At 47.9% G+C, this 13,508-nt stretch overlaps 1 protein-coding gene across 1 annotated transcript in view; it reads right to left on the reverse strand.

Annotated features, from left to right (window-relative positions):
- The window catches only part of LOC145337132 (retinal guanylyl cyclase 2-like), a 46,633-nt gene that overhangs the window by 11,045 nt on the left and 22,080 nt on the right, over positions 1-13,508 (reverse strand). Inside the window, exons 7-14 of the mRNA XM_080181911.1 lie at positions 13,276-13,356; positions 12,090-12,266; positions 9,024-9,180; positions 6,564-6,713; positions 5,921-6,069; positions 4,334-4,497; positions 2,489-2,681; positions 415-589 (exon numbers count right to left, since the gene is read on the reverse strand). Coding sequence (XP_080038037.1) covers positions 415-589; positions 2,489-2,681; positions 4,334-4,497; positions 5,921-6,069; positions 6,564-6,713; positions 9,024-9,180; positions 12,090-12,266; positions 13,276-13,356 — 1,246 coding nt within the window. The remainder of the gene's footprint in view (positions 1-414; positions 590-2,488; positions 2,682-4,333; positions 4,498-5,920; positions 6,070-6,563; positions 6,714-9,023; positions 9,181-12,089; positions 12,267-13,275; positions 13,357-13,508) is intronic.

Genomic DNA, 13,508 nt, shown 5'->3' on the forward strand with positions numbered 1-13,508 from the left:
AAGCTTTGTCTGTACAGTACACAAGAAACAACACTTTTCACTGTATCCCAATACATGTGACAGTAATAAATCAAATCCTTCTCCCCTATGTACTCTATGAATAGTATGCTTTGTCTGTATAGCACGCAAGAAACAATACTTTTCACTGTATCCCAATACATGTGACAATAATAAATCAAATCCTTCTCCCCATGTACTCTATGAACGGTATGCTTTGTCTGTATAGCACGCAAGAAACAATACTTTTCACTGTGTGCCAGTAGATGTGACAATAATAAATCAAATCAAATCCTTCTCCCCTATGTACTCTATGAACGGTATGCTTTGTCTGTATAGTGCGCAAGAAACAATACTTTTCACTGTATCCCAGTAGATGTGACAATAATAAATCAGATTTAAGTGGGCGCAGAGTACCTGAGTGCAGTCCAATCCGGATTCGGACTGGAACCTCGGGCATGTGCTTCATTTTGAACGTTCCGATGGTGCTGAGGATGTCCAGGGACATGTTGGAGATTTCTGCGGCATGCTGGCTGCCATTCCGAGTCGGGAGGCCGGATGCCACCATATAGGCGTCTCCGATTGTCTCCACCTAGAGGCACAGAATCCGAGGATGATATGGCGCAGGAGGAGGCTATTCTGCTCCCTTTAGTAGTGCTATCCCATTAATGCCACCACACCCCCCACCCACCAACCCAACTCTCCCACCGTCAACCACCCTCCCAACTCAGTGCTTTACCCAATTCCCTCCTGTCAGTTGAATCTGCTTCCGCCGCCCTTTCAGGCAGCACCTTCCAGATCACAACAACTCGCTGCCTAATTACAATTGTCCTCCTCTACCCGCCTTGCCTCCTGATTCTCTTCAATCCCTGATCCCCTGTGGTTACCGAGCCTGGCACTGGCAAACAACTTCTCCCAGATTCTCAATCACAACCCTTCCTGATTTTCATAGCATCCCAACATGGAGAAGGAGGCCATTCGGCCCATCGAGCCTGCATCGATCACAATCCCACCTAGGCTCTACCATTGTAACCCCACATATTTATCTCACTAATCCTACACATTCCAGGATACTGAGTGAGAATTCAGCATGGCCAATCCAACTAACCTACACATCTTTGGACACCAAGGGGCAATTTAGCATGGCCAATCCACCTAACCCGCACATCTTTGGACACTAAGGGGCAATTTAGCATGGCCAATCCAACTAACCTACACATCTTTGGACACTAAGGGGCAATTTAGCATGGCCAATCCAACTAACCGACACATCTTTGGACACCAAGGGGCAATTTAGCATGGCCAATCCACCTAACCCGCACATCTTTGGACACTAAGGGGCAATTTAGCATGGCCAATCCAACTAACCTACACATCTTTGGACACTAAGGGGCAATTTAGTATGGCCAATCCAACTAACCGACACATCTTTGGACACTAAGGGGCAATTTAGCATGGCCAATCCAACTAACCGACACATCTTTGGACACCAAGGGGCAATTTAGCATGGCCAATCCACCTAACCCACACATCTTTGGAGACTAAGGGGCAATTTAGCATGACCAATCCACCTAACCTACAGATCTTTGGATACTAAGGGACAATTTAGCATGGCCAATCCACCTAACCTGCGCATCTTTGGACACTAAAGGGCAATTTAGCACGGCCAACCCATCTAACCTGCACACCTTTGAAGTGCGGAGAAGAAACCAGAGCATCTTGAGGAAACCCACGCAGACACGGGGAGAACGTGCAAACTCCGCACAGATAGTGACCCCAAACTGGAAATCGAACCCAGGTCTCTGGCGCTGTGTGGCAGTGCTAACCATTGTGCCACCGTGCAACGAATCCCCCCCTTAACCTTCCTTGCTCTAAGGCAAACAGCTCTAGATGGACTGAGGTCCCTTCACCTTGGGAGGAAGGATGTAACAGTCACGGAGTGACGCAGCGGAGAGGTACTAGGCTGATATCGGGATTGGTGGGGGTGTCGGATGAGGAGAGATTGGGTCGAGTGGGCCTGTATTCACTGGAGTTTAGGAGGGTAAGAGGAGATCGCATTGAAACGTATGAAATGCTAACAGGGCTAGACAGACTGGGTACAGGGAGGCTGCCCCCTTGTGTCCAAAGATGTGCAGATTGGGGGATCGGCCATGTAAAATTGCTCTTTAGTGTCCAAAAATGTGCAGGTTGGGGGGATTGGCCATGCTAAATTACCTCTTAGTGTCTGAAGATGTGCGGGTTAAGTGGATTGACCATGCTAAATTGTCTCTAGTGTCAGAAGATTAGCAGGGTAAATAGTTGGGGTTACGGGAATAGGGTGGGAGTGTACTTGGTGCTGGCCCGATGAAACGAACGGCCTCCTTCTGCTGTGTGGGAATAATATTTGATACCGTGTGGAGCCAACTTTACGAAAAGCTAGGTCTCCACCGAGTATGGCAGGACCGGTGGAACATTCCAGGAGAGAATCTCGGTCTTCCTTGCGGCCAATTACCTTGTAGACGTCGTGTGAGCCAATGATGGCGTCGAACAAGGTGTAAAGGTCATTGAGCAGGTCTACCACCTCGATGGGTTCGCTCATCGCCGAGATGGTGGTAAATCCAACAATGTCACTGAAGTAGATTGTCACCTGTTCAAAATGTTCCGGCTCCACAGGGACCCCGATCTTCAGGGCTTGGGCAACAGAGCTGGCAAAGCAAGAAAGGGGCAAGATGTCAATGATCACCAATGGAAGACTCACAGCTAATGTTTCAGCTGGGAAATTGTGACATTCACATCATCTTTTTATTCACCCATAGGAGACATGCTGGCATTTATTAACCCTCCCTAATTGCCCCTTCGTTTTGGCTTGATTTGATTTGATTTATTATTGTCACATGTATTGGGATACCTTTTTCACTGCCTGCTGTACCTGCACGCTTACTTTCAGAGACTGTCACATGAAAAGCAAAGTTTATTTATTAGTGTCACAAGTAGGCTTACATTCACACTGCAATGAAGTTACTGTGAAAATCCTCTAGTGCTCCAGCACCTGTTTGGGTAACACTTCGGGAAAATTTAGCACTGCCAATGCATCCGAACCAGCACGTCTTTCGCACTGTGGGAGGAAACTGGAGCACCCGGAGGAAACCCATGCAGACACGGGAAGAATGTGCAGACTCCGCACAGACAGCAACCCAAGCCAGGAATCGAACAGGGGTCCCTGGTGCTGTGAGTCACTGTACCAAAAATCCTGGAACACCTTCCCTAACGGCACCATAGGTGTACCTACCCAAAGTGGGCTGCAGTGGGTTCAAGAAGGTGGCTCATAGCAAGAGGATTTGAGTATAGGAATCCGGATGTTTCGTTGCAATTGTGCAGGGCCTTGGTGAGGCCACACCTAGAGTATTGTGCGCAGTTTTGGTGTCCTTATCTGAGAAAGGATGTTCTTGCTGTAGAGGGAGTACAGCGAAGGTTTACCAGGCTCATTCCTGGGATGGCAGGTCTGTCATATGAGGACAGACTAAGTCAGTTAGGGTTATATTCATTGGAGTTTAGAAGAGTGAGAGGGGGATCTGATAGAAACTTATAAAATTCTAACAGGGTTAGACAGGGTAGATTCAGAAAGAATGTTCCCGATGGTGGGGGGAGTCCAGAACTAGGTGTTATAGTTTGAGAATAAGGGATAAACCTTTTAGGACTGGGGGTGAGGAGAAATTTCTTCACCCAGAGGGTGGTTGGTGAATGTGTGGAATTCACCCCCACAGAAAGTAGTCGAGGCCAAAACATTGTGTGATTTCAAGAAGGAATTAGATATCGCTCTTGGGGCTAAAGGGATGGAGGGATATGGCAGGGAAGGGGGGATCAGGATTTTTAATTTGATGATCAGCCACGATCATAATAAATGGCGGAGCAGGCTTGAAAGGCCGAATAGCCTCCTCCTGATTCTAGTTTATATTTTGACCCAGCAACAGGAAGGAACGGCAGACACATTTCTAAGTGGGATGGTGAGTGGTTCGGAGGGGAGCTAGCAGGTGGTGTGTTCCAATGTTGTCAAGACCATCAGACTTAAATTTAATAGGTTCTTGGTATCTCGGTGCCTGGTACAACTTGATTGGCTAAATGCGAAAGCCTGTTGGTCTTGGTAAAAATGGCCGGTTGGCCTTTCAATAAAAATGTTTCAGTTTGGGTTCTCTGTGTACTTGTACTTTTAACCTCTAAGCACTGAAAAAAAACCACCTTCTAACGGGATCGCGCAATTCTTCCTGTTCCGGCACTTTACAATTTCACAAACAATAAATTCTAACTTTCTACTCCTCAATCTACAATTACTCAACTTGGCAACACATTTGACACTTACGGTGGCAGCATCTGAGACAGGAGTTGGTCAGTTTTCTGTTTCTCGATCTCCAGCTCCTCCGTCCTCTCCTTGATCAGGTCCTCCAGGTTGCTGGAGTACTGCTCCAGCATCCTCAGCATTGAGTCGATAATGTTAGTCTTCTTCCCCTTGTTAATGTGCTTAAACTGTCCCGGCAGAGAGAGGCAAAACAGAAAGGAATAGGTCAGGTTCAGAATAATGACGGGAAGAGATATGTGTTGTTGAAGCTTTTCCACTCACACTCACCAGGACAAACTCAAAAACGCCAAATTTAGAACAAAGGTGATAACTTATACTGTGCAGGGGGCTGCTGGGGTGGTAACATTTGGTGTTTGCACATTGCCAATGTTGACATCTCAAAGAATAAAAAGCAATGAGGTGGAGCAGTGATGCACTGCTTTTATAAGGCTCTGGTCAGACCACATTTGGACTACTGTGAGCAGTTTTAGGCCCCGTATCTAAGGAGGGATGTGCCAGCCTTGGAGAGGGCCCTGAAGAGGTTCACAAGAACAATCCCGGAATGAAAAAGTTGACATATGAGGACTCTGGGTCTGTAGTCAATGGAGTTTATAAGGATGAGAGGGATGGTGGGGGGGGTGATCTCATTGAAATTTACAGAATACTGAAAGGCCTGGATAGAGATGACACGATGGTTAGTGCTCCTGCCTCACAGCTCCAGGGACCTGGGTTCAATTCTCAGCTTGGGTCACTATCTATGTAGAGTCTCCACGTGTCTGCGTGAGTTTCCTCCGGGTGCTCCAGTTTCCTCTCACAGTCTGAAAGACGTGCCGGTTCGGTGGATCGGCCATGCTAAATTCTCCCTCAGTGTTACCTGAACAGGAGTCGGAGTGTGGCAACTAAGGGGATTTTTACAGTAACTTCATTGCAGTGTGAATGTAAGCATGAGTTTGCACATCCTCCCCGTGTCGGTGTGGGTTTCCTCCGGGTGCTCCAGTTTCTTCCTATACTCCAAAGATGTGCAGGTTAGGTGCACTGGCCGTGCTAAGTTGTGTCTTACTGTCCTGGGATGCGTAGGTTAGAGGGATTAGCCGGGTAAATGTGTGGGGTTTTGGAGATGAGGCCTCGGTAGGATTGCTGTCGGTGCAGACTCGCTGGGCCAAATGGCATCCTTCTGCACTGCAGGGATTCTATGAGTGGACGTGGGGAAGATGTTCCATTAGTCAGAAAGACTGGGATCCGAGGGCACAGCCTCAGAGTGAAGGGACGATCCTTTAAAACAGAGATGAGGAGGAATTTCTTCAGCCAGAGAGTGGTCAATCTGTGGAACTCTTTGCCCCAGGAGGCTATGGAGGCTGGGTCATTGAGTGTCTTTAAGACAGAGATAGATAGGTTCCAGATTGGTGAGGGGGTCAAAGATTACAGGGAAAAGGTTGGAAAATGGGATTGCGAAACTTATCAGTCGTGATCGAATAGCAGAGCAGACTCGATGGGCCGAATGGCCTCATTCTGCTCCTATATATTATGGTCTTGTAGATGGAGACTTCCGAAGCCGGGATGAGGAGGGGGAGGGGGAGTGGGTGGGGGGGGAGGGGGGGGGGCAGCACTGACCTGGTCAAAGATTTGATTGAAGTTTGGTCGTCCCTCAGGCTGCTCGCTCCAGCATTGCTTCATGATCTGGATGCACTCCATGGGCGCCAGGTCTGACGAGACGCAAGGTCGACATAGAGGCGGGGGTTTCTGTACTTTCCTGATGATCTCTGCAATGGAATTTGAGAGAATTTGCAGGGAGTAAAAGACCTTCGGGGCCATGAGAAAATAGAAAAGTGGTCAGCACTCCCTTCTCTCCCCCACTAAGTGAAAAAGCCTGCAGTAGAGGAATCCTGGCAGTCCTGTTCTTAAATACCAACACCACCCCCTTCCATTCCACCCACCCTCGTACCCCTCCGAGTTTACTTACCTCAATCCCGCATCCAATTTCCTTCCAGAATCATTACTTGCACCCCGCACCCTCCCCCCCCCCCCCCACCCCCCCCCCCCCCCGCAACCTTCCTGGGCAGCGAGCTCCGAGTCTTACCACTCGCTGTGTTAAAAAGTAAGCTCTTCCTCACATCCCACCCTCCTCATGCCTCCCCCTCCCCCACCACACCCCATTTCTGCCCCCCCCCCCGCTTCATGTACCCATCAGCTAATGATGCTTCTCCCCAGATTAAGAGCATAAATCTAGATCACCAATGTGTTATTGTGGGTGTACCTTGAGGAGAGAGTTCCAACTTGGAGTAAGGAGACGCCCGCATTATCAACTCCTGTGTGATGATAGCGAAACTATAGACATCTCCGCGAAAACTCCCTTTCTGCTCCAGTTTCGGATCTCGAAGAAGTTCCGGGGCCGTCCACAGCCGATCTGAAGCCAACAGAAAAAACCAGGAATTAGGAGAGGATGGGAGATTCCCATCAGAAAACCTCAGGAGTTTTCCGCGCCTTCACACAGGCCTGTTCATGTGTGTGTTGTCCCACTGTATCAACAGGCCACGAGAGAACGTAACAAGTTGGCGTCAGACACATCGACACAAAGCAGCCAATCTGAATTCCTACTCTAAGAGGCACAGAGGAAGAGATCAGGGATGTAGACACTTAACGCACTCACATCAAATTGCTACCGTCAACAGTGGCTCTGTGGGTAGCACACAATAAACAGTAGCATGCTAGGACAGAGGGCCACAGGGACCTTGGCACGCATGTCCAGAGATCCCTAAAGGCAGCAGGATAGGTCATAAAGTCATAGAGGTTTGCAGCATGGAAACAGGCCCTTTGGCCCAACTTGTCCATGCCACCTTTTTTTTTAAACCCCTAAGCTAAACCCAATTGCCAGCGTTTGGCCCATATCCCTCTATACCCATTGTACCCATGTAACTATCTAAATGCTTTTTAAAAGATAAAATTGCACCCGCCTCTATTACTGCCCCTGGCAGCTTGTTCCAGACACTCACCACCCTCTGTGTGAAAAAAATTGCCCCTCTGGACACTTTTGTATCTCTCCCCTCTCACCTTAAACCTATGCCCTCTAGTTTTAGACGCCCCTACCTTTAGGAAAAGATATTGACTATCTAGCTGATCTGTGCCCCTCATTATTTTATAGACCTCTATAACATCACCCCTCAGCCTCCTACGCTCCAGAGAAAAAAGTCCCAGTCTATCCAGCCTCTCCTTATAACTCAAACCATCATTCCCGATAGCATCCTAGTAAATCTTTTTTGCACTCTTTCTAGTTTAATAATATCCTTTCTATAATAGGGTGACCAGAACTGTGCACAGTATTCCAAGTATGACCTTACCAATGTCTTGTACAACTTCAACAAGACGTCCCAACTCCTGTATTTAATGTTCTGACCGATGAAACCAAGCATGCCGAATGCCTTCTTCACCACTCTGTCCACCTGTGACTCCACTTCCAAGGAAGAAGGTATATAAGGTGCCAAAGAAGGCATATGGGATATTTGCCTTTATTAGCTGAGGCGTAGAATATAAGAGCGGGAGGTGATGATGGAACTGTATGAAACACAGCTAGAGCACTGTGTGCTGTTCTGATCGCCGCACTATAGGGAGTATGTGATTGCATTGGAGGGGGTGTGGAGGAGATTCACCTGGATGCTGTCTGGGCTAGAGTGTTCCAGCTATGGAGAGAGGCTGGTTAGACTGGGGTTGTTTTTCTTAGAGCAGAGAAGGCGGAGGAAGGGCCTGGTCAAGGTCTGCAAAATTAGGAGGGACAGAAAAAGGGTGGATAGGAAGGAACTTCTCCCCTTTGTAGAGAGGTCAGTAACCAGGGGCCAGAGATTTAAGGTAAGGGGGCAGGAGATTTAGAGGAGATTTGAGGAATTTATGTGTTGCACAGTGGTTAGCACTGCTACCCTACGGTGCCAGGGACCCGGGTTCGATCCCCAGCGTGGGACACTGTCTGTGTGGAGTCTGCACGTTCTCCCCGTGCCTGTGTGGGTTTCCTCCGGGTGCTCCGGTTTCCTCGCACAGTCTGAAAAATGTGCTGGTTAGGGTGCATTGACCATGCTAAATTGCCCTTAGTGTCCAAAGATGTATGGGTTGGGTGGATTGGCCATGCTAAATTGTCCCTTAGTGTCCAAAGATGTGCAGGTTAGGTGGTTCGGCCATGCTAAATTGTCCCTCAGTGTACCCGAACAGGTGTCAGAGTGCAGCAACTAGAGGATTTTCACAGTAACTTCATTGCAGCGTTAATGTAAGCCAACTTGTGATACTAATAAATAAACTTTAGAAGAAACTTTTTCACCCAGAGGGTGATGGGAATCTGGGACTCACTGCCTGAAAGGGTGGGGGAGGCGAGAACTCTCACAACAATCGAGAAGTGTTTAGGTGAGCACTTGAAATGCTGAGGCACACGAGGCTATGGAGTGAGTGCTGGAAAATGGGATTAGAATGGATAGGTGCTTCGTGACCAGCACAGACATGATGGACCAAAGGGCCTCATTCTGTGCTGTAAAACTCTAGGGCCTCTGAACTGGACCATTGTGGGTTCGAACCCCACTCGAGAGTTTAGTCTAAGCCAAGACGCGTTACTGAGGGATTGCTGCACTGCCAGAGGTGCAGACTTTGCCTTTCTGTGACCAAAGCCCACTGGTTCATTGTTCTGGCCAGTTGACAAGGCACGGTATCAGACGGCTGATAGCGGCAGTTTGCGTCTTACCTTCTGCGCTTGGCTCCAGACGGACGACATTTTGAACCTCCAGCAGGTCGTTGCAGCAGTAGTCGGTCACCTTCAGCACGAAGCGGCCGTCAACCACACAATTCCGGGACTTCAGTCGCCCATGAGCCAGGCCCCGATGGTGCAAGAACTTCATGCCCTGTCAAACAGAGCAGATTCAGCGTGAATCCCAGAGCATCCCGACTGTTATCCCCCCACCCCACTCACCGTCAAACTGTTTCCAGAGTGTGAGCCACATTGCTTAGCCCACAACTGCAAAATGAGTTGGGCTGTCAAAATTTTCTGTCTGGCACTCATCAGGTCAATTACAAGAACGCCAAATTTCAAATCTTCACGACAATTGGTTATACTGGAGAAAAGGGAACAAGTCAATTCCGATTGGCCGTGATGTTGCCATGGGGAAAGGCACGGGAACCACAGGCTTCCCAAGCTCCCATGTAATTCAAAAAAGGCGCTAAGCTTAGACATATTTAAGAGACCCTAAGTATGAATGTGTCACTTTGAGTAAATATAAATGAGCCATGGTACAATTCAGCTGGCTGTTAGAACATAAGAACTAGGAGTAGGAGTCAGCCATCTGGCCCCTCGAGCCTGCTCTGCCATTCAATAAGATCATGGCTGATCTTTTCATGGACTCAGCTTCACTTACCTGCCTGCTCACCATAACGCTTAATTCTTTTACTGTTCAAAAATCTATCTATCTTTGTCTTAAAAACATTCAATGAGGTAGCCTCAATTGCCTCACTGGGCAGGGAATTACACAGATTCACAACCCTTTGTGGGAAGAAGTTCCTCCTCAACTCAGTCCCAAATCTGTTTCCCCTTATTTTGAGACCATGCCCCCTAGTTCTAGTTTCACCCACCAGTGGAAACAACTTCCCTACTTCTACCTTATCTATTCCCTTCATAATCTTATATGTTTCTATAAGATTTCTCCTCATTCTTCTGAATTCCAACTAGTATAGCCCCAGCCTACTCAGTCTCTCCTCATAAGCCAACCCTCTCAACTCCGGAATCAACCTAGTAAATCTCCTCTGCACTCCCTCCAGTGCCAGTATATCCTTTCTCAAGTCAGGAGACCAAAACTGTACACAGTACTCCAAGTGTGGCCTCACCAGCACCTTATACAGCTGCAACATAACCTCACTGTTTTTAAATGCCATTTCTCTAGCAATGAAGGGCTAAATTCCATTTGCCTTCTTAAATACCTGCTGCAAACTAACTCCTTGAGATTCCTGCACAAGGACACCCCAGGTCCCTCTGCACAGCAGCATGCCACAATTTTTTACCATGTAAACAACAGTCCGTTTTGCTGTTATTGCTACCAAAGTGGATGACCTCACATTTACCAACATTGTACTCCATCTTGAATTAGTTGTCAGTGTAGCTATTGGCACACTCAGCAATGTTCAGCAATTAAGTTACAACTTTTGGCAGGCAGCTCTGTCAGGAAGGTTGAAAAAGGCTTATTATCAGACAAGGCCTCGTTGAAGGTCAACAGTCGGGTATTCAGGAAAGAGACTAATTGAACCTTGTGTCAGTTTCACAAACATTGTATTTCCGAATTTGGCCACAGGATGAAGCAAAATCATGTTACCATGATGAATAACAAAAAAACAAGGTAAGGTGACATATTACGCTAATGAAGGAGACGGTTTTCTGCTGGATAAGAAAGGGCAAAAAGCTACGCTATGACTGGTGGACTATGTATACAAATTAAGGATTAGAAAGTTGCTCATTCCTCATTATAGTGTGTAATCATTAGTCATTATAAGCTTATAGTGTGTTAGCAGGGGGTTTGAGTTTAAGAGTCGTGGGGTTATGCTGCAACATTACAGGACCTTGGTGAGACCACATTTGGAATATTGTGTTCAATTCTGGTCACCTCACTATAAGAAGGATGTGGAAGCATTGAAGAGGGTGCAGAGGAGATTTACCAGGGTGCTGCCTGGTTTGGAGGGTAGGTCTTATGAGGGGAGGTTGAGGGAGCTGGAGCTTTTCTCTTTACAGCAGAGGAGGAGAGGCGACTTAATAGAGGTTTATAACATGATGAGGGGGATAGATAGAGTGGAAAAGCAGAGACTATTTCCTTGGGTAGACGTAGCTGTTACTAGGGGGCATAACTATAAGGTTCATGGTGGGAGATATAGGAGGGATGTCTGAGGTAGATTCTTCACTCAGAGAGTGGTTGGGGTGTGGAATGGACTGCCTGCTGTGATAGTGGAGTTGGACACTTTAGGAACTTTCAAGCGGTTATTGGATAGGCACATGGAGCACACCAGAATGACAGGGTGTGGGATAGCTTGATCTTGGGTTTGGACACAGCTCAGCACAACATCGAGGGCCGAAGGGCCTGTACTGTGCTGTATTGTTCTATGTTCTTTTTGCTGTAATTAACTATAACCGCTCATTATCTGTACAAATCAACAGAACATCAGAGTGAAATACACTGTGTTTATTCTCCAAGTAATAAAATCTTGGGAGATTAAGTATTCACCGTACATTAATCCTCAACAGATGCTCAGTCTCAGAATCGAGTCAGACAGACTATTTTGTACCTTCTGTAAATGTGGGGTGCTTAAAGTTTGTTCCCACATCACTTTTGACTTTCTTTCTATTCACCATAAATAGGTACATTTCCTGCTTTGCAATCCATCCACCAACGGGAACAGTTTAGTTTAGTTTATTTATTATTAGTCACAAGTAAGGCCTACATTAACACTGCAATGAAGTTACTGTGAAGTTCCCCTGGTCGCCTCACTCCGGCGCCTGTTTGGGTAACACTGAGGGAGAATTTAGCACCCTAACCAGCACATCTTTCAGACTGTGGGAGGAAACCGGGGCACCCAGAGGAAACCCACGCAGACATGGGGAGAACGTGCAAAGAGTGACCCAAGCTGGGAATCGAACCTGGGTTCCTGGTGCTGTGAAGCAGCAGTGCGAGCCACTTTCTCTCTCTTTGCTCCCGCTCCAGGCTCCTCCTCATCACCCCTTTCCTTTAAAGGGGCCCCGCAATCGAGACAAGCCGGTGAACAGACATTCATTTACCTTAATCAGGTCCAAGAGGAGAGAAGATTTAAACATCCAGTCAAGTTTCATATCCTTGTTTGTGATGAGGTCCTCCAGGCTCCCCCTGGAGCAATGCTCAGAGACGATGGCAAAGATTCCAGAGTCGTGGAAAAGTCCCAGGAAAGGATTCACATTTTCGTGTCTCATCTCCCGGATCTGGAATGGTCAGTTCGATCTCTCGTTACGGAGTAGCATTTACAGGCCACTCTGCCCAGCTGGATTTTACTATTGTTAATGCTCCATGTGACCCGCCCCGCACCCTTCCCCCTGCACCCCAACCCACCAACACATTCCTCCCTTGATGTGAGTTCCTTCTTAAATAAATCAGCACTTTGATCTCTCCTCATGAGGCCAAGTCCCACATTCTCCGCCACTCCCCATGGGAGTAAGTCCCACATTCTCCCCACTCCCCTTGGGAGCGAGTCCCACATTCTCCCCCACTCCCCGTGGGAGTGAGTCCCACATTCTCCCCACTCCCCATGGGAGCGAGTCCCACATTCTCCCCACTCCCCGTGGGAGCGAGTCCCACATTCTCCCCACTCCCCGTAGGAGTGAGTCCCATATTCTCCCCACTTCCTGTAAGAACAAGAGAGATGGAAAAATCAGAGATGGAAGGAAAGGGAGAGATTGGGGATTGGAGATGGAGGGAGTGAGGGATTGGAGATGTAGATGGAGAGAGGGAGTGGGGGTTTGGAGATGTAGGTGGACAGAGAGAGAGAGAGATTGGAGATGGCGAGAGAGAGAGGCATTGAAGATGGACAGGGAGGGATTGGAGATGGAGATGAGGCGGGAGTGAGGGATTGGAGACAGAGACACGGTGGCACAATGGAGAGAGGGGACTGGAGATGGAGAGAGAGAAAGAGAGAGGTATTGAGATGGAGATGAGGAAAGAGAGAGGGATTGGAGATGGAGATAGAGAGAGAGAGAGAGGGACTGGAGATGAAAATGAGGAGAGAGTGAGGGATTGGAGATGGAGAGAGAGAGAGGGACTGGAGACTGATGTACAAACACACCGATGATCTCTAGTGGGGAAGTTGGTGTTGTTTGCTGTTTGCTGAGCTCTCTGGGACTGTGAGGATGGAGCAGCAAGTGGAACTGACCAGTTCCTCCCTCTAAAACATGTTTAGTTTCTCTCCGGGATGGAGGAAGGTTTGGAATAACTCACCTTAGTGAACATAGCTTTCGTGGAAGATTTAATCTCGGTGAAATTTCCAGTTCTCATCTTCTTCAGCCAAACCCAGTCTCCCTGTACAATTGAGAAACCAATAGGATCCAAAATAACTCTGCCATTCAACCCACTATGCAGTTAGTACATGGTGCTGCTCACTCTGCCCCTCGAGCCATTCTGCCCCTTCCAGCCCACTCTGCCCCCTACAGCCCACTCCGCCACCTCCGGTG

The sequence above is a fragment of the Carcharhinus amblyrhynchos genome, unplaced genomic scaffold (genome assembly GCF_965287045.1).
Source record: "Carcharhinus amblyrhynchos unplaced genomic scaffold, sCarAmb.v2.hapA scaffold_43, whole genome shotgun sequence".
NCBI classification, from domain to species: domain Eukaryota; kingdom Metazoa; phylum Chordata; class Chondrichthyes; order Carcharhiniformes; family Carcharhinidae; genus Carcharhinus; species Carcharhinus amblyrhynchos.